The sequence below is a fragment of the Pteropus medius genome, unplaced genomic scaffold (genome assembly GCF_902729225.1).
Source record: "Pteropus medius unplaced genomic scaffold, Ma_sr-lr_union100, whole genome shotgun sequence".
NCBI classification, from domain to species: domain Eukaryota; kingdom Metazoa; phylum Chordata; class Mammalia; order Chiroptera; family Pteropodidae; genus Pteropus; species Pteropus medius.
The window spans coordinates 5,566,207-5,587,452 of NW_024351073.1; the positions used below are offsets into that span (position 1 = coordinate 5,566,207).

The 21,246-nt window shown below is 42.4% G+C and overlaps 2 protein-coding genes across 6 annotated transcripts in view; one reads left to right on the forward strand and one right to left on the reverse strand.

Annotated features, from left to right (window-relative positions):
• RAI14 (retinoic acid induced 14) overlaps nt 1-1,799 on the reverse strand; it is a 128,591-nt gene extending 126,792 nt beyond the window's left edge. For 2 of the 5 annotated variants that reach the window (XM_039842699.1, XM_039842698.1), the window contains exon 1: nt 1,780-1,799. The gene's annotated coding sequence lies outside the window, so the exon portion shown is untranslated. Of the gene's footprint in view, nt 1-1,260; nt 1,404-1,779 lie in introns of those variants that run through there. The other 3 variants (XM_039842701.1, XM_039842703.1, XM_039842702.1) reach the window with 3 other exon arrangements.
• LOC120586102 (translation initiation factor IF-2-like) lies at nt 420-9,335 on the forward strand. Its single transcript, XM_039842526.1, has 4 exons — nt 420-498; nt 591-730; nt 771-2,374; nt 5,698-9,335. The coding sequence occupies exons 1-3, from the start codon at nt 420-422 to the stop codon at nt 1,917-1,919; spliced, it is 1,368 nt and encodes a 455-aa protein (XP_039698460.1). The 3' UTR covers nt 1,920-2,374; nt 5,698-9,335.
• The last annotated feature ends 11,911 nt before the right edge of the window (nt 9,336-21,246 follow it).

Consider the following 21,246-nt stretch of genomic DNA (forward strand, 5'->3'; position numbering starts at 1 on the left):
CTTCCGCTGAGCCCTGGTGGACAAAACCAGCTCCTCCCTCTGCCAAGCCCTTACAGTCTTGAGATCACGCTCTCCAGAGAGCTGGCAATGATTCCTTCATCTCAGGATGAAGGAGGTCCATCCATATCACCTGTGAACCTGAGGCCAAGGGAAGCCACGAGAGGCCTTGAGTCCGCAGATCTACCCCAGCCATCATTGGAAAATAAAGTAGCGCTAAGCTGAGCCCCTCGAAGAAACACAAGCCTGGATTTACAGACCCCAGACCCGGGGAGGTCACTGGTAACTGTTTCATTTTACGCGGGGCTTCATCTGACCCGTCCGCTACCTCTCCATAGTCTGAGCCTCCCCCCTAACCCCCACACACACTCCACAAAAGGGAGGTGCGAGGTCCAAACGCAAGGGAGAGCGTGAGCCAGGAGATGGCAGATGAACCCTACAAACTGCAAACGCTAAATCCCGGACACGAACCTGCCCACGCCGGCAGCGAAGGGAAGCGGGGTTAGGAAGGGGACCCACCCTCCTGGGCAGAGGTCGGGGTCGACGGAGGCAGGCGTCCCTCTCACGGCTCCACAACCTCCCTCCTCCTGAAGCCCCAGCTGCCCCGAGACTGTCTGAACTCGAGCATCCCTCCTCCCGACCCTCCTCAGAGCTGCGGCGGGAAAAGGACAAGGACGGGGAGCGGGCAGCGGGTGGCCAGCTCCGGCCCGGAGTGCCTCGCCTGCAGCCTTGGGCAAGCCGAAGGGCTCCCGGAGCCAGAAAAGGAACAATAGCGGACCCTCGGTCTCCCGAGCCGTCCGGAGTCTCCCGCTCGCGCCTTCCTCCTCAGCTCCTCCAAGTTCAGCGCCGAGGCGGGTCGAGCACCCGAGCGGAGACCCAGGGCAGCGGGCCAGGCAGGTGGGACAGGGTGCTGCCTCCAGGGCGCACCCAGAGCGCCCTGCCGGGCACGGTCATTCATTCCCACCGCGCTCCCTCCGCAGCAAGCCCCGGCCCTTGCCGTGCACCCCTCTCCTAACACGGCTCTGTCCTCCCTCTGCACTCTGATCCCCACCCTCCTCCTGTTCCTCTGTCCCCACATCTGCCCTCTGCAGACAGTTGGGGCCGGCGAGAGACAAGAGAGTGGTGGTGGGATCCTCGCTGCCACCGGGCTAAGCTGCTCCGTCCCGCGCGCCATCCCCGACTCCTGCTGCCGCGCGAGCCCCAGACACAAAGGCGGGGACCCCGCTCCGGGGAGCCTCCCAACTCTCGGCGCTGCGCACTCACCCCATCCAGGCGGCGGCGGCGGCTCCCGGGCCCCGCTGGCTGCACCGCCCCTCTTGCCGCTTCCCCAGGAAAACGCGGCCGCCGGGCTGGCTTCCTGCTCGGCTTCCTGCGCCTCGGTCCCTCCTCCTCCCCGGCCGCGGGGGTCAGTGGGCGCCGAGACTCCGGGGCTGGGCTGGCGGGGCGGGGGCAGCGGCAGCACCACCACGTGGCCGCCCGGCGCCGGCCCTGGTCGACCCGGATCCCGCGGGAGCGGGAAGGGAGGTGCTAACCATTCCCCTCCCCTTCCACCCCGCGCGGCCCCAAATTCCGCGAGTCAGGTGACCCGGCCCGGCGCCGCGGCCCGGACCTGCGGGAGGTGCTCCTGGCCGGGCAGCGGCCGCATCCCCTGGCCCGCGCGCCCCGAGCGGCCTTGGCTTGCTTTCCGTTTTGAACGGATCATGGGACCCTTCCTCGCGGATCTGATTCACCACCACCGTCATCATCATCATCATCATCATCATCATCATCACCTGAACTTAGGAAACGACCGATGCTCCCCAGGTTTAGGACGACTGAGTTCCCGAATAGTATTCATTTCTGGTCAGCTTCCAAAGTCGTGGTGGTCCAAATGCCTTCTGACCAGAATCAAATCGGTTACATTTTCCAAAATGATTGAATAGAAAGTAAACTAGAATGTGGTCATAGTGTCTGAACTGAACCAATGGGTTGGAATGACTGTTTCCTACACTCATCAGGTGGCACCAGAAAACTACCAGCGTAAAGCGTTGCTCTGCTCTGGAGTTGAGAGAAACCTACAGCCTGAACTCGAAGGCGCGAATGAGGAGCGCCCTCGAAGCAGTGCCTCGGGTGCCAAGGGGGCCGGCCGCCTTCCTCCCCAGGTCCCCTGCAGCTTCTCTCCCTTCCCCAGACTGCTGAGACCGGCGTTTGAATCATGATGGATTCTTCCTTTAATTCCAAGGATTTCAAAGCTCTCCACCTGCTTATTTAATTTGGGACGGTTTTTCCACTCATTCTCCTCCTGCCAACTAGCTAGGACTTAGAAAGTCCTTATTCACTAAAGCCTCTCCTGTCTCCGCTACATCCTTTCTGTGGGACAGGAAGCTTTCGAGAATAAGTAAGTGGTATGAGTCCTTTTTGGTGGGATCAATTCTAAATCAGTTGAATTTTTAAAAAGATCCCACAAAAGTGAAATTCTCACTGACAAGAGTTCAGTTTATAACGTCTTAGCCAGATCTTGTCATCTACACAGCAGACTTTATCCGTAATCCTATACCTACCCTCATCCTCTACAGCCTCCACTGCCCCTGCCCCCACCACCAGCCAAGGGAACAGCCAGTCTTAGCTTCAACAGGTGACTTGTCAAATAGGAAGCAAAAGCTATGTAACTAGCTACATGGTCTTCACTTCCTAAATCATACGTTGGAGATTCCTAAGAGAACTGATGAATAGCCAGTTTAAAACAGGGTGTATACTCTTCTTCCTGTCCTTTATCCTTTTCAAACAAAATCAGCCCTAGAAGGAATGTGAACTGGCAAACTTCCTTCTGGGTTATGCTGGCAATTTCCACAATACAGTTTTCCATTGCAGTTCATATTATGGAGGACCTAAGAGGGAACTATACTGCCACTTGCGAGATTTCTGTTCTGCTTTTAGCAGGTCGATCTCTTCATTCTAGCAGGGCCGGAGGGGAGGGTGGGATTTGGAGCACGATATAGAGTATATACCAGGCTGCCCTGGAAAGCTAATATGTGCATATTCTGTAGCTGAAGGAGTTAAAATATCTAACATTAAACAATAATTGTGTAAGGCAAGGTCATCAGCCTTTTGTTCATAGAAGCTCTTTTTTCCCCTCTTTTACACTGTGAGGCCCTGTCCCAGCCACCTGCCTATGAGCCTCCCTGCCTACGTCAGCCATGTGGCTCCTGTAGGTGGTTTATGTGCTTCTTCTCCTTAGTTTATAATCCCACCCTCTAACATCAGCAGGCCAAACTCTGGGTGAAGGATTAAAGAGGGAAGGACTCTTACATTTAGTCTGATGTGCCAAGATCTTTTTCCAGATCCCATCCCTCCACCCCCAAACTCAGACCACAACTGAATTTCTGCCACCTGCTGGGGGATTGGTGGTCAAGTATAGGATTGAACCAGTGTCTTCTCATAGTTTTGTTTTGCCCAGGCCTTTTAGAGGTGTTAACTGGATTCAGGATGTACAGAACACAGCCTTTAGAAATGTTAACTGGATTCAGGATGTGCAGAACACAGCCTACCAGGCCCAGGTAGAAGGGTTGGAAAGAAGAAAACAAAGATAAAATGATCATCTAATCTGCGTAAAGTTGGTAAAACTTTTGGGAGATGAACAGCATGTTGTATTTCATCAGAGCAATTACCCAAAACTGGAGGTAACTGTGGTGCGATATGTAGTACTAAGGGTAATAAGAGCGATTGGACCAGGTCTCCCGACTCTTCTCTTTAACTAACTTGCCATGTGAACTTCACCAAATGTTTGAGGCTTTCCTGGTCCTACTTACCTCATCAGTAAAAGAGAACATTGACTTACATGGCCTCTAAGAATGTTTCAGCTCTAACATCCTAAGCCCATTTTATTAGATTGAAGAGACTTCACATGCAATGAAGCTTCTACACTTTACAGCAAAGCATTGTTCTCTAATTGTTCTAGCAGATCAGTCTTGCCATACCAATCAGATCCTAAACTCCTAAGAAAGTTGCCATCCAGAACTTAGCAGTATCTATAAATGAAATTCATTAATGGGTAGGGTCAAGTTTTCATTTTTGAAATTAAATGATATCACATCCCTTCTTTTCTTTTCCCATCTCTTAACGATCTCCCTAGATTAGGTACTTCTTAAGTCTGAGTAACCAAAGCTAAGAATTTTGGGAATCACAAGAAACAATCTCTAAAGGAGGAAATAGAGATTGATGTCACACCAGAGCCAAGAGTAACCCTCCACTTTATTTGGTGTTTGGTCAGGGTCTGACTGCTCTTCTGGGTCTAGTTAAAGACAGCATGATTTAGAGGAATGTGGCATTATTGGACCCAATCCAGAGAATGGAACTAATATATAGTAAGAAATTTGGAGGGAGATAATCTACAGGAAAAAAAGCCCAAATAGTCATAGAAAAATCACTTTTTGTATTTTCTTGGGAATACTTTCAAATAGGAGGAAACTGTGACATGGGGGAAATTAATAAAATAACTTTAGCCTTGCTTTTCATAATTTAATAAAACCATAGTAATAAAGTACCCTGTAATCACTGATAGGCCCACAGTGTTCCACTTGCCAGCAGAGGTTTTTCCAAGGGTAGGTTACTATATTTTCCTTCTCAGTGACCTTGAACAACTTCTCAGGAGGTGAGGCTAAGACACTTGGCAATGATACAGTCAAAAGCTCTGCATCGGAGCCCTACTTGGAGGAGTATGGCAGAGAAGCCAAGCATCTCAACCTTGACATTATAGACACAAGAAGGTCCTAAGATTGGCCCATCATGCCATAGGAGGAATGTAAAGTCTGCAGAACTTTGCCGTCCAGTGTGGTAGCCGTTAGCCACCTGTGAGCACCTACAATGTCACTAGTCCACCAGGCTACTGTGCACTTGAAATGTCACTGTTCCAAATTAAAATGTGCAATAAATGCAAGTAGACACCAGATTTCAAAGACTTGGGAGGAAAAAAAATGAAAAATGTCTCACTAATTTTTATATTGATTATATATTGAAATGTTAATATTTGGGGTATGTTACTATATTAGGTTAAATGTATTATTGACACTAATTTCAGTTATTTATTTTTACCTTTTAAAATGTGGTTAACTAGAAAATTAAAAATTGGTATCTGGCTTACATTATAATTCTATTGAATAGAAATACTATAGATGCTAATATAATTCTATTGCATAGAACTGCTATAGATGCTAGTATTAGCATCTAACACACATTTAGCATCTACTCCATACCATGCACTTTCCTAAACAATATATACATTAACTACGTGGCCATATACTCAATTATCCAATCTGGGACACTGTTGACACTTTTGAGAGTGAAACGGGGCAGTGAAATTTTAAACCAGTCAAGATACTAGGAGAAAAGGAATAAACTAGACCTGTCCTGAGCAAACTGAGATGTCAGGCCACCCTAATAGTAGGTCATTTAATCTTACATCAACCCTACAAATACCATTGTTATCCCCTTTGTACACGTGAGGGCACTGGGGCACAGAGAGATTAAGTAAATTGCCCAAAGTCACACAGCTAGGCAATAGTAGTGTTGGAGTTCAAATTAGGGCAGTCTGGCTCTAGAGCTTTCGCTCTTAACTGCTGTGCACCCCTGTCTCCTTAAGAGCTAATATGGACTGAGGATTTCGTAGATGTAGTTTATCTTAATCCTCACAGTAACTTGGACAGCATTATCCTGTTTTCACAGATGCAGAAACCAAGTTTCCAATGGATCCAGCGACTTGCCCAAATCATAGAACCAGAAAGGGTGGGGCCAAGAAGCAAAGCATGAGATGCCCAGCTCCAGAGTGGCCCTCTTCCCCACTGCTCCATATCACCTTCAGGCGACCTCTGTGGATTTCATTAGTTCTCACACTTCTGGCAGAGGACTGGATAGGAGAGGACTAGAACCCAGGTGTCACCACCTAAGAATAGGCAACAAACACTGAAAGCTCCATCTTGGTAGCCTCTCCTTTCATGGAAGGGACTTTTTTTTTTTGTAAGACAATCTGAATAGCCATCATGCCGTCAAGTTGGTTGTTCTGCTACACATGTCAGAAATTATTCTCCAGAAAATATTCTCCCATCAAGGCAGTGGAGAGGGTACCACGAGGAACCTACAAACACCCAGAGGGCAGTTAGTTATTGTCAAAAGGCCAAGAGAAGGGGCTTTCACAAAGCTCCACAGTCAGAAGCAATAACTTGGCACGTAAATTCACGAGAGCGCCAGGAGCAGCTTTTCTTCCAACCTCTGCAGTGGGTTGTAATATTGGCCACCCATTAAAGTCGCCTGCCTTTAAAAACCACCAGGTACTGCCTTGGCTCCATACTCTAGGAAACTTATTAGAGTGGTCTGGTGTGGGACCAAGGCATCAGTTTTTTATACCCTCTCCCTAGATCCTCATGGAGTGGGGCCGCACTTTATTGGCTGACGTGCCTGGAGCATCTGGTTCTTGATTTAGCATTGCAAGCCAAGTGAGATTAGGTGAAGAGGGTGGGGTGGTTCTTGCAAGGGCCCTTGGAACAGTGGTTCCAGAATGATTTCTTGATAGAGTGATTCTAAACCAAGCCACTGTTTTTGTTGGCCTGGTACATTTGTTTTCTGTTATGACATTAAACCTGAGCTCTGAGTTTTTTGTCTTCTTCACTAAGATCAACTTCTTCCTGTAAGATATTTTGTGTTTTTCTCCTATCCGCATAGTGCACCCATAGTAAACCAGTGTGCTACTTTTGCTGATGAGTTATTTTGCATCTGTTATGGCTTCTTGTTTATGTTTTTCAAAGATTTTTGTAGCCATTTAGCTTCTGTCATTCATTTTCACATTTCCATTTTTGTCACTCTCTTTAAAATTCTTAGTAGACTATGTGAAGTAGGCTGCTTGTTGTTTTCAAAATTGGTCTTTCGACTATGTGAGTGAACACATTTTTGAGAGACGTTTTTCCACAGCAGACTGTTAGTGCTCAAGATATATGACTGCACTGTGAAGATATTTAACAAAATTCCACAAGTCCTTTGTTTATTTTGCCTTAATACAAATTCTTCAACTATCCAAATATGCCCTTGAGCAGGTTTCTCATATTCAGGAGGGAGGTTCTTCTAAGGTGGAGTTATCATTCTTCCTTTGCCTTCTCTTTCAAAGACAGACTTGTAATTTATTGTTCTAGGTTTCCTGCTTGAGTTTCAGAACAAGAAAATTAAGACACTGCGTGTTTCTTACTTTCTATGACATGTTAGAAATGAGGAGAAGGACAGAATTGAGGAGCCAGAAAGATCACTGTGGAAAAATTCCTTCAACAGAGCTGGAGTGGGACAGAGAAGGTCCTCAGAAGCCAGCAGAAACAGGAAAAGAGGCCATGATGACTTCCTCCCATGGATTCCTAGAACCCTTAAAACACAAATGCCAAGAAGACAAATCGACTGCACAATAATAGACCAATAAAAGGGAGGAGGGCAGGGTTCTGGTGCTAAGTATATCAAGGTGACTATTGGCCAACCAGAGGGGAACTTGTCCTGTAGAATTATGTAACAGGGAAGGGAATCTAAGAGGCCCTTTGAGGGAACCAGAAGACTAAATTGGCACTGAGTTGGTCTGGGAAATGTGCCACCCAAAGCCCCAGGAGCCAGGGACAAAGAGAAGGGGGTAGAAGTCTGAGTGGGTCTCATATTTGCTTTGCGGGCTTCTGGGAAGTATTTTAAAACATTTTAATTTAAACTATCTGCCTTAAGAGGACTCTCCATTCACATCCAACATGACACACTCATATTAAGAAATATAAATTATGTGAACACTCAGTGTGTTCCTTCTCCCTCTCTGACCACACTGCTTTCTGCTCCAAGCCTAGGCATTCTTATTTGCATGCTTGATTTGAGGTTAGAGGGGCATTTTGGAGAAAGTTTAGAATAGCGTGTGTAAGGCCAGTTCTGCAGAAGACCAGTAAGAACAGAGCAGCTGTAACCAGGCAGGAGTCCTCCCAGTGTGGCCTAGAGAACAGACTTCTCCAGCCCGAAGCAGCTGTCGGCTACTGGGCAGCAGTCATGATTGAACTCTTTCTTTGTTTTTAAACATGGAGCAAAAGTGAAAAGTGGTTTCTCCACTTACTCGTTGTGCAATTTTGAACAGATCGCTTAATCTCTCTAGGCCTCAGTTTCTTCATCTGAAAAATGGGACTGATTGAGTACTTGCCTCTGGAGTTATTTTGGAGATTAAATAATTACTACATATGAAGCATATGCAATACTTCCTGGCACAGACTACGAGATAAATAAATAATATCAATAATTATAATTAATATGGAGAAGCATAAAATATTCATAGAATCTGGGGGGAGATAAAATAGTGGTATATATTGAAATCAATTCAATTGTTGTTAAAAATGTCATAGGCTATAGTTTAAATATTTCTAGGATACTATTTGCTAAGTCTTACATGGAAACTTTATCATCTCATATGTATAGTACAGCTATGAACACACATACAAATAGGAAATATGAGATGTTCTTGACCTTCAAGGAGCTTCCAATCTATTTGGAGAAATGGCCTAGAGACATATATACACAAAGGGTCACCAAAAGCAGATAGCAAATGACTTCCTGTTGCCTTCTAGTTCTTTAGCACTATTCTGTGGCTTTGCAAAGCCTTATTGCCTCGCAAGCTTTGCTCCTGAAAATGTGAGGCATACTATTCTGCTAAAATCTTAGGAAGCAGTGTGTTATGGAAACCAAAATATAAGAAAACTCATCCCCACCCACAGAGATTCCTATTCTAATGTGCAGCATGGGTTGAGTATGACTACGCTGTGCAGCTTCCATGCTAATAAATGTCGTGATTGAAAGATTATCGGCATCAGGATCAGCTGCCTGTTATAGTGATAACAGTGGCTATTACAAGACAATAGTGGCTTTAACAAAAAGGGGCTTGTTTCCCTCGTATTTTGAAAAGTTGCTTGTTTTAGATTAGTGGCTCAAGGTTGTAAGGTGTGAGGTCTTTGTGATTCTCTGGACTTTTCTCTCATTGTTAGAAAAAAGCTTGCTCGCCTACAGCATCAATTCTGCGTTCCAGGTAGGAAGAAGGGGAAGAGTGGACAGCCAACGCGGTCTGCCCCTCTTAGGGAGATTTTCTGAAAGCTCCGCTCGACATCTTAAAACTATGTAACATGGCCACCCCCATCTGAAAGAAAGGCAGGGAAATATAGATTCTGAGCTGGGTACATTACACACCAAATAAAATCTGGATTCTGCTAATAGGAAAAACGAGAGACTATATATTGGATTCGTGTGTTTCTGTAAAACAAACTTAATACTTAATGGCTTAAAAGAAGAACAATATAATATATTATTTCTCATGATTCTGTGGGTTGATCAAATGGTTCTTCTGTTTCGTGTGGTGTATGCTGGGGCACTGGAATGGCCAAGTGATCTGAAATGGCCTCACTCCTAGAGCCAGTAGGAGTGATGTCGGCCCCTGGCTGGAGCTCAGCTAGGGCTTGTTGGCGGAGACCTCAGTTCTCCTTTACATTCTAAGAAGGAGAGAATTCCAAGAGAACAAGTGCCAATGTGCAAGTGCTTATTAAGCTTCCACTTACATCATGTGTATCATGGTCCCACTGGCCAAAGATAATCACATGGCCAAGTCCAGAGTCAAAGTGGGAAGAGATTACACAAAGGCATGGTTGCTAGGCAGGATGGTTTATTGGGGACCACCAAAGTACTGGTTCATCACAGGTAGGCATCTATCCATCTCTGCCAATGCATCTTTTAATAATATGTTAAAATTCATCAATGCTTATTTTTCAGCAAATGTAGAGCTGAGTATTTGGCAAGCATTAATTCTGAAAATACACAGCATTATGTATTGTGGGTGAGGAAAAATAAAATTTCCTCCTACCTTTCCAAATTCTTCTGGCTGGACTAATAATCTAAATACGAAAAGACAGAATAACAGTGGAAAATGACCGAATTTATTCCACATGTACATACAGGAGTTCCATAACAAGATGAGACAGGCACGGATCGGGCAGTTGAAGCTTATATGCCATATTGAGCTAAGGAGAAGGGGGTTGAGAGTGAGGGTGGTGTCGTGGTTTGAAATTTTAAAGGGCAGAAAGACTTTTCACATGGAAAAGCAAATGTCTGGTAAATAAATGTTTGCTGGACCACCTTTAACAATGGCACACAAAGAGGTCTTTGACCAAACCTTTGTGGATCCCACACTAGTTTATATTAAACTATAGTTAGTCGTGATGCTACCTCCCTTCCTGGAGCAAGGCTTCTCTCTAAATTCTTTTTCCCGAGTCTTTTGTTTCTTGAAAAGAGCCAGCTTAAAATAATCAATATCCAAATAGTCATATTTTGAGGTGGCAAACTCTGCTTTCCCTCAATACTCTTATTATTTCCATTTAGAAGTGAGGAGATAAATGAGGAAAGGTCAAGAAACTTGCCCAAGGTCACATAGTAAGAAAACACCATGGCTAGAACTTGAACCCAACCTGAATACTCAGTGTGGACAGGGATTTGTGAGCACATTCTAGTTGCAGGGAGATGGGAGAAAATCAAGTAGCAGGGATCTAATTAAATAGCCATTTCAGAAAGACTTTCCCCATGTTTTCAACGCCATTCTCTTTGCCCTCCTCCTTCGGCAGGAACGGAGAGAAAGATGTGGTGTCTCTGCCCACCAGAGTCAAGGCAGAAGAACTGTGTTGAGAGAGCATTCACTCACTTCCTTGCCGGTGAGCTGATGCATGCTGGGACCATCTTCACCAGCTGTGGACAGCCAGACGTTAAGACACACATTAGGCAGTTAAGTTGGGATGGCCATATTTGCCCTTGGGAAAACCTGAGAAATAAGTTAAAACATTAGGAGCCTTATGGAAGGAATTCTTTGAAGAGATTTTTGAAAGAAAGAAAAAAAAATGAAGTTTACTGCACTTATACCTGGATAAGTGTGTCAAAAGTGAATAAATTTGCACATTACTAGTTTAAAGATGTTCTTTTAGTATGATGACTTTAAAAACAGTCCTTTCCTAACTTTAGTGTGCCTATGAATCTCCAGGGATCTCTTTAAAAAGCAGATCCTGATTCAGTAAGTCTGAAGAAAGGCTTTAGATTCTTTATTTCTAACACGTTTCCAATGATGCTGTGGATCTGAGGAGCCACATTGAATAGCAAAGCTTTAAAATGTTGGAGGAAATATAAAACCCTTTGGGGCTGTAAAATGTAAAGACGGAGATAAACAATGGGAGTGGAAGTGGGGGAGCCTGCTGCCCTCCACAGAGAAGACGGAGTGTCACTGCCTTTTCCAAAAGGACGGGCCACTGACAGAAGATGCAGATATAGGAGCGAAAGAGTGAGATGATCAGAGTGGGCTCCCTCGGTCCAAGTGAGAGAGATGGGCAAGTGCAACAGGGAACAGTGAGAAAGGTGTTGTTCTAACGAATCTGGCCTGAGGAGCTCAGGTGATGCTGTTAAACAGAAAAATGACAGACACAAAATGGCATCACTTGTGCTCAGGAAACCAAACCTAGATTTAATACCTGATCTAATTGCAAAGTCAGCCTCTCCCAGAAACATAGTCTTAATCAAACAGTCTGGAATTTTCTGATGATGCGCCGGTAAGGTAGTCTATCACAAGGGTGCTCTCCATCCCTGGGAGGGAGAAGAGGCAATCCGCAAGATAAAAACCATTTCTTTTCTCTTCCCCCAAGGAGAAGATGTCTTGGCCCAAGAATAAGCCTTTCTTTTCTATGTTAATAGCTCCCTTGCCCCACCCTTTTCCCTACGTTTTGTACAACCCGCTCAGAGCACCCTGCCAGTTGCCCCATTCATGAATCGCTTAATAAAGCCAATGACATCTTCAAGTTTATCCAGTTGAATTTTGTTTTTTAACCACGTGAAAAAAGCTCGAAGAAACTCAAAAGAGTTAGTGAGATAGAGCGAAATAAATGGAACTCAACGAACACAAATATTTAGATAGGCTGAATTCTTAAGGTGCAAGAATACACAATTTGTATTTAAGAGTTTATTTTCTTTCAACCCTTGCTTTTTACTATGGTATTGTGTTGTTTATAAGTAGAAAGAAGATACTGGTAGTATATACTATGTGCTAGTTTACTAAAAATGTATATTTGTCATCCTCACAAATGAATCTGGATACTTCAATTAGGCAGATGCCACCCCAGGAGCAAGGACATCAGTGCATAAGGCATCCTCCTTCAGAAGGCGAGCTTGAAGCTATACTTTAGTTACAGAATGTCTTAGAGTTAACAAAGGACTTTTATACCCCACTTGGCACATGTTTGCTCTCCCAGTTATAAAAAATAAAGAACAATTACTATCTTATTTCAGAGATTGAAAAAACTAAGTTCCAGAGTTTTAAGGATTTGTCTCAGGGGCAGATTGAAACTAGAACTCCATTTTTCGGAGCCCCAAACCCAGGATTTGTTTGCTACAAGACAATATTTCCATGGGTTATTGGAAGCTCACACACAGATACACAAAAGGAAGGAGGCATTCTGTACCCTTACACTGAAGCAAGAGCACAGTTGTTTCATACACCGCTGAAGAAGGCTAAGTGGTTGCAGAAGCCCCAGTCTACAGAGCTTGGGAGTGGACTTCTGCCTCCAGCAGCATAGCTGATTGGAAATGCTGACAAAATTTTCCTTACAAACACATAAAAATACTGGATAATATACACTGAATATTTGGTTAGAAGCACAGCTAAACTTTTAAGAAAATGAGATTCACAGGGGGTCCAAAAATAAAAGCTGAAACTAGAGTGGTCAGCAAACCCTGAAGCATAGAGTTACTTTGGGGCATTTGCTGATCCTGGAAGCTGGATTCTTTGTGGGGGAATGAGAGTAAAGGCCTGTGGGAATGAACACAGAGCTCCTGAGAAAAGCGAAGGGTCTCAAACACCTACACTCTCAAGTAAAAAGTTGACTTAGAAAAAATAAGTGTATCCTCTGGCAGAAAAAAGCCAACAAGAAAACATGTTTGTCTCAGGTCTTGGTCGAAGGGATGAAAAACAAAAACAAATAAGAGTCTTTCCTGAGAATTTGTAATCTCATTCCTGTCCTCATGGAAGTTGAGTGTTTACCTGAATGGTCCAGGAAACTCCAGGTAGAAAAATTATTTGAAAAATGCTTCTAGTTCTGAACATCCCCAGCCACCTGGTATATGGAAAGGTGCACCTTTAATCCAGACTCTTCGAGATTTCTATATTTAAAAGGAGCCTTAACTGAACCAACAATAAAAAAAATGAAAAACAGATGAGAAAATAGATACCATAAATTGGGCTCAGCAGAAATAATAGAGGACAGAATTAGACTCCAAGAACTTTGGGCATAGTATTATCTAATATAGACTGTAAAGTAAGTGTGCTTAAAATATTTACAAAGAAACAGAGGGAATTGTAAATATGAGAAATGATCAAAAGAACATCGAGAATAGGCAGTTTTAAAAGGAACTAAATAGAATTTTAGAAATGCAAAATAATTGAGATTTAAAGGGTAATAAATTTAAAATGGTAGATAAATCATAGCTAAGAAGAAAATTAGTAAATTGAAAGAAAAGGCTGAAGAATCACCTCACAATGCTGTACAGGAAGATAAAGATATGAAACTGAGGCTAAGAGACATGGAGGAAAAAACAGTTGTTCAACAAATATCTAAGTGGAGTTGCAGAAGGAGATTTTGTGAAGGGCAGGAGGAAGCTCAGGGAGGTCGTACTTGATGTCCTTCTCCGTAGATTTGGGCTGGACGAGCCGTTTCTGGTATTTTTAATAATGTGCTGAAAGTTCATGCTATGGGCTGGATTATGTTTCCCCTAATTCATATGCTAAAGCCCTTAACCTCCAGTAACTCATTGCATGACTGATTTTGGAGACAGGGACTTTAAAGAGGTCCTTTAGTTAAAAGAGACTATTAAAGTGGGCCCTAATCCAATCTCATGGTGTCTTTATCAGAAGAGGAGATTAGGGCACACTGAAGATGCCAGGGGTGTGCATGCACAAAGGGACAACAAAGTAAAGAGGCAAGGCAGGAAAATGATCACTGCATGCTAAGGACAGAGGCCCCAGAGGAAACCAATTCTGCCAACACCTTGATCTTGGACTTCCAGCCTCTAGAACCACAAGCAAGGTTTCTGTTGTTTAAGCCACTCGGTCAGTGGTTTTTTTATTTTGACAGCCCTAGGAAACTAAAACAGCTCACTTTCTCCTTTCTGGACATACCTTCCCTCCACTGACAGCACTCATCCACAGGCCGGCTCTGCTTTTTGTCACTGGATATAAAGCTTTCACTTTTCTGGGTCAAAATTCATCTTCTGGGGAACTGGCATAGTGGTCCAAACAGACTAATGCACTTCCTCCTGATTTCTCTAGGATGCCCAGCAACTGGTCAATCACATTGGCTGGCTGACCATAACCAAGTTCAGTCCTGGGGCTGAGTGAGATCATTAAAGATCTTCCCTGGCCCTTTCCGTAGAATTCCTCTTTGTGCTCTTTTTCTCACCCAGGACTCGCTAAGAACAGAAAATTGATTTTCTCTAGCTGTGCCATGACCTCTGATCCTTGCAACATCCATACCCCAGATGCTCACGTTTTTGGCTCTGAGGCTTGCATTGATTCCTAGGAGTGAGATGAATAAGACATTGAAATCCCGGGCCAGATAGTTCTCCACGCCAGATATGAAGACTTTGGAAGATAAACATTTCTGATGCTGTGCATCAGAGGCATGCTGCAGTATGTGAAGGAATGCAGAGCTCTCCCATGCAGCGAGACGTAAGGAGAGCTTTTAGCCTTCAGAGTTAGGGACAAATGTAGAGTAACTCAAAAAGTTTTAAATTACTGAGTATTGTTTTGATATTATTTGCTGGACTATTTTGGTCTCACTAGAGTTTTAAATGTTAAAGTTAATAACCTATCCAATAGTATATTGCAGACTATCTCCAATTCCAGTGGTTTTTTTTTAACCATGGTACTTGGAGCCTATGGTTTCTCAAGATATTTCGGGGTGTAGGACCCTGGAAAGGGGCTCTCATTCTTGCTTTAATTCCCATGGATCCAATTCTACATGGGATTAGAGTCCATGGTTCTGACCCTAATCTACTACTTTTCCTCTTAACTCAAGTACTCAGAAGATAATTATAGATAATCATAAAGTTCCCACAAATCTTCAGTGCTCACTCCTGTGGGAGGATTATATCGCCTCACTCTGATGAATTGCGATGTGGCCATGAGTCTTGCTTTGATGAAATGTGAACAGAAGTGGCATGTGTCGCTTCCAGGTAGAAGTTTTAAAATCCCGTGTACGATTCACCACGGTCTCCTTCTCAATACCCCCATCCTCATTTTGGAAATCGTGGAAGTAGAGTGGAGATGGGTCTCCATCAGCCTTGGCTTCTTGAGTGACTACAATGTGAAGAGCCCTGGTCTAGGGCTTAGAGATCAATATGTGACCCTTCAGATCTCCAAACCTCTGCCAACTGCTCTCCCTCCACCAGCTTTACTGAGATGTAATTGACATATAACATTGTGTAAGTTTAAGGTGAACAGTGTGTTGATTTGATACATTTATATGTTGCAAAATGATTACCACCACAGCATTCCCTAACTCCTCCATCATGAAACGTAATTCCCCTTTATTTTTTGTGGTGAAAACATTTAAGATCTACTCATAGCAACTTTCAAATACATAATACAGTATTATTAATTATAAGCATTATATTATACATTAAACTCCCAGAACTTATTTGTTCGTCTTATAACTTATACCCTTTGACTAACATCTCCCCATTTCCCCACCCTCTAGCCCCTGATAACCACCACTCTTCTCTCCGTTTCTGTGAGTTTGGCTTTTTTTAGATTACACAAGTAAATGATGTCATACAGTATTTATCTTCCTCTGACTTATTTCACTTAGCATAATGCCCTCAAGTTTCATCCATATTGTCACGACTGGCAGGATTTCCTTCTTTCTTTGGCCGAATAATATTCCAGTGTATGTGTCTCACATCTTTATCCAGTCATCTTTTGGACACTTAGGTTGTTTCTATGTCGTGGCTACTATGAATAACACTACAATGAACATGGGAATGCAGGTATCTTTTCAGAGTCCTATTTTCATTTCTTTTGGCTATATACCCAGAAGTGGAATTTCTGGATTATATGGTAGTTCTATTTTTAATTTTTAAAAGAGCCTCCATACTGTTTTCCATAGTGGCTACATAAATTTACTTTCCCACCAACAGTAAACAAGAGTTTTCTATTCTATATATCTTTGCTAACACTTGTTATCTCTTTTCTTTGATAACAGCCATTCTAACAGGTGTGAGTTTTGATTTGTATTTTCCCGATAATTAGTGATGCTGCGTACCTTTTTATGAACCTCTTTGACATTTTTGTCTTCTTTTTTTTATTGAAGTATAATTGACATATAACATTATATTAGGTTCATGTGTACAACATAATGATTTGATACTTGTATAATGTATGTCTTCTCTGAAAAACGTCTATTTAGTTATGTCCATTTTTAATCAAATTGGTTTTTTTGTGGGCTTTTTTTTTTTGCTATTGAGTTATATGAGTCCTTTATATATTTTGGATATTAACCCTTTATCAGATATGTGGTTTGTAACTATTTTCTCCTCTTCGGTAGATTGTATTTTAATTTTGTTGATTCTTTCTTTTGCTGTGCAGAAGCTTTTTAGTTTGATGTAGTCTCATCTATTGATTTTTGCTTTTGACTTTTGCTTGACAACTATTTAGAAAATTGTTGTCCAGACCAGTGTCAAGAAACTTTCCCCCTATGTTTTCTTCTAGATGTTTTACAGTTTTGGGTCTTAAATTTAAATCTTTAATCCAGGTTGGTTAATTTTTGTGAGTGGTGTAAGACAGGGGCCCAATTTCATTCTTCTGTGTGTGGTTATCTGCTTTTCCCTGGATTTATTTAATTGAAGAAACTATCCTTTCCCCATTGAGCATTCTTGGATGGCTCCCTGCCAAACATTAGTTGACTGAGGAACTAAATTGTGTAGTCAAGTATATTTATTCATTCACTCACTCATTCACTCACTTTACGATAGTATTCTGATAACCTTCTACATCCTAGTCAGCGTGTTAGGCCTGGACGCAGAGTAGAAAAAAAAACCTGACAAAATTTCTGCTTTCACAGTGCTTAGAGAAAAATGCAGGGGAACATAACAATAAAGAAACAAACAAGATAATTTATGATACTGTTAAGCTCTATGAATAAAATAAAACAGTGTAATGTAATAGGGGACTCACATGTCATAGAAGGACTCTCTGAAGAGGTGATATTTGAGCTGAGACTTTTAAGGCCAGCTAGATAAGGAGGTCTGAGGTGATTCTAGCCTCCCTTTCTTCTTCCTGAAAGTGGTATTTGAAATTCCGTATCCACAATTGGAAAAAATGGCCTTAAAATATAAAAGCATGGTGGAGGTCACGTTTTCATGTAAATGAGCTTTTGTTTGAACTGTAATTGGCCAATCCATTTATCACTGTGAATGACTGACTAGTTATCATACTGCTTGACTGGGGAGGTGGGGAGAGGAGCTGAATGCTAGGACTTGAGTAAATCCTGGCTAGAATCATAGCTCATCAGTGGGATCTAGTTTCTCTTCTTTGCATTCCTAGCTCCTAGCCAGAGATGCACTTGCCACAGTCTGTTGAGTGAAAGAAAACATGAAGAGAATTTGAGAGAGGATATTTCTCCCCTGAGGTGGAAAGGGCCCCTAAAAAACTGACAAAAGAGGAAAGACTGCTTCATAGTTCTCCATCCCTTCAATGTTATTTGCTACCCTTAGGCAGATACGCTAGCACAGTTTACATAGAAAATTTTGTTTGCTTCTCTGTTTTTACAAGGTTTATTTCTCAAAGATCTCTTAATTAAGATCTTACTGCCCTTATTTTCTATTCCGTGCAGCTAGGCACTTAGTAAATGCTCAACAAATGTATGCCTCTGATTGCTCTCCTTGGTAATTGTGTTCTAGGAATAGAAGTATATTACTGGACTGCTTTATTATTTTTCTCCCCACCATGGGCTTTTGTGCCTCACAAACATTTATGGTTAACCAAAGAAAAGAAGAATCTAATGTAATTTTTTTTTTTTGGTTTTCTCTAAGTGTATTTTTAAAGTCAGTTTATATGCATGAGGAAAAAAGATATTTTATTAACGGGTTTTGCTTGGAAAATGGGTAGAGAATCTTTTCCACAGGATCTCATTCACTTTCCACAAGTTTTACCACTCTGAGCTACAGGGAGAAAGAGCTGTAATTGATACTTCAGTCAATCGCTATGGACAGGCCAGATTTTGGATAAAACTCCTGCCTTCTCCCCAAACCACTGCTACCTGGGAAAAGGAGGCCTAGCATTTATTTAAGGGACAAAAGGCATTTTGAAAGTCTGAGCTTTTCCAGAGACATGATGCCTCTGAAGTTTTAAGCTGGCCTTTCTGAGAAACATGGATGGTTTATATCTGCGGAGAAGAACATTGAACGTGCTCCTCATTCTTAACTATTCTAAATAGAGTATCGCAGAGCCCCTATTTCTAAAGAAATCCTTTTCCAACCACCCCTGTCATAAGGTTATCTTTTGTTTTGGAAAGGCTACTTTTAGGAAATCACAGTAAGTAGTCAGAGGTAAGCTAGCACAGGTGATAACAGGAACGAAGTGTGGAGCCAGGCTCTGTGGCTTTGAACGCTAGTGCCTCTGCTTGCTAGCTATAAGCAAGTCCATTAGCCTCCCTGATCCTCAGTTTCTCCTTTGTCTAATGGGGCCAATAACAGTGCCCGCCTCTTTAAGGATTTTGTGAGGGTTAAATGAGAAGACCCGCTCAGCCCCGTGCCTAACACATAGGTAGCCCTCTGTGAGTGTCAGCAGTGGTTCTAATCTATTATTGGTCATTGCATCACTTTTGATAAATATTATTTCTAGGAAGACGATTATGTTCCCTCTCTTCTTTCCAAAACACAAGAGAGCTACGGAACACTAAATGCTGTGGCTGAGGGCAATTTAGGAATGAAAAAAAAACCTCTAGGCCTCATCATTCTAAACCTCTAAGATTTAGCCACAGTTTTCTAAAACCACTTTAAAATCATTTAGCATTTCAGTTGTAGCCTAATATGCAATATTTTAAAAAACAGAGAGGTTACCAAATGGGCGATTTGGTTACATATTTACATGTAATGTACAGAAAGAAACTCTATTCTTTTTCAGAGGTTTGGTTCTATTCCTGGTTTATAAATCAATTTCCTCTTCCTATTCAAATTCAAACAGTTCACATTCCTGCATAACTTTAGGGTTATTGGTGTTTCTGTGGAAACAGCAGCCTAGGAAATGGTATTTTCCAGGCTAAGAGCTTCACATTAAGTTTTCTTGGCAAAGCGAGAGGAGGGTGTTTCAGGTCCTTAAAACCCACAATTTTAGCCTGATCATTAGATAATAAAGATAATAATAGAGTTGTAGAACTTTAGAACAAGAAGAACACTAGATCCCATCTTGGCCAACCCCCTCATTTTACAGATGAGTAAATGCCTTATGCTTGGACTGTGTTTTATCCTAGAAGGGTTTTCACATCGATTGTATCGTTCGCCTTCTTAACAGCCCTTTGAGGTAGTCAGAGGGTAGGCATTATTTATATCCACTTGGAAGACGAAGAAACTGAGATTTTGGGAGGATAAGTGATGCGCCCCAGCTGTGGAAGGAGTCACTCAATGGACACAGCTACCACTTGACCTTCCAACTACCTCGTCGGTTACTTCTGCTTGGAACATCTTCCATCTTACTCTTTTACCCCAACCAACTTCCTTTAGGCCTGAGATACTCGTCATTTTTCTCCTGTCCCTCCATCCCCTTCTAGAGAAGCTACCCCTGCCACAGTTCTAGAAAAGGCAGGTCTATACGCTATGTGACTTTTTGGAACCCCATAGTACTAGAAGTAGCCATGAAATATCTAGAGAGAAGAATGAAGGGATGTGTAGACCCAAGAAGAGATAGGCCATGTGGCTCTGGAGAGACTGAAGAAAACATCGAGAGAACTTATCTTTGTTCTTGATAACTTTTTATTAGCTAGTTCCAAACCCTAGTGAGGCTTTCATGAGATATTCCTGTATAATCCACAGATTCCCCCTTAGGGAGTGAGATTCTGCGAAAACAGCTCTTATAAGACAAACAACAGTGAACTGATTTGTAGCATTTGCCAATTTCCAAGGTGTAAATACTCCCACGATGTTCTATTTCAGGTGAAGGAGACTTGCACACATATTTAGCTTTCGTGAGCTTGTATGAACTGGCTCTAGCTCACTACTGCTTTGGACTTCAGCTAAAATGAGTGGTTTCCTGATTCTTGAAACCAAATACTGCATTACATCCAATTAAGACACCATCGATCGGCTAGTTGATTTATCATCAATAAAGAAAAAAAACCACTCAGCTTTTTAAACTGTGCTTTAAAGACAGTCCTGTGCTGTGTGTGAATTAGTACTACCAGCTTCTGCTCCTTTCATGTTTTCTTGTATCTATTTCTCTAGGTTTAATAATTTATCCTGCTTTTAGCTGTGTTGCTTAGAGTGTGATAGGTGATTTTTTTTTTTTTTTTTTTTTGGTATTTAGTAACAAAATTTAACACAGCATCATTGATTTCTGGGTATCTTGTTTTCTTAAGTCTAGTAAAACACTTGCTATTTTGTGAGAAAATATAGAACTGTGGTCATCCCTCTAGTGAAAAATATCTTCTTTCTTACTATACAATGTACGGTCTTTTACTGCGGTTCCATGCTTTTCTGTGTACACAATAACTTTTTGCTATAACACCAAATCATATGTAATTTCTCACAGACATTTTAAATGGAGATTAACTCCACATTAAACATTGCAAATATGTAAACGAACTGACAAAATGACCAAGTTTGCTGCTGTGTAACTAATGATAATTATGTCACGACAGCTTTCCTGACCCATAGCTACTATGTCTCTATCTTATAACACAAATCCCAGGTGCAAAGCAATTAAAGTGTGGAGAAGCAAGCTCACCTTAGAATCAGTGAAATATGGCCATCTCTACTATAGAAGGTAACTTGGATCAACTATCACCTCCTCCAGGAAGCCTTTCTTAACCATCTTTCCCTTCTTCCTTAGAGCTGGGCTAAGTACCCCTCCTTGTGTTCCTGTAGCTCCCTGTGCATATCTCTATTTTCACACTTACTTGGCTATCATTGATGTCACTGGATGCAGAGCTGGGAAGA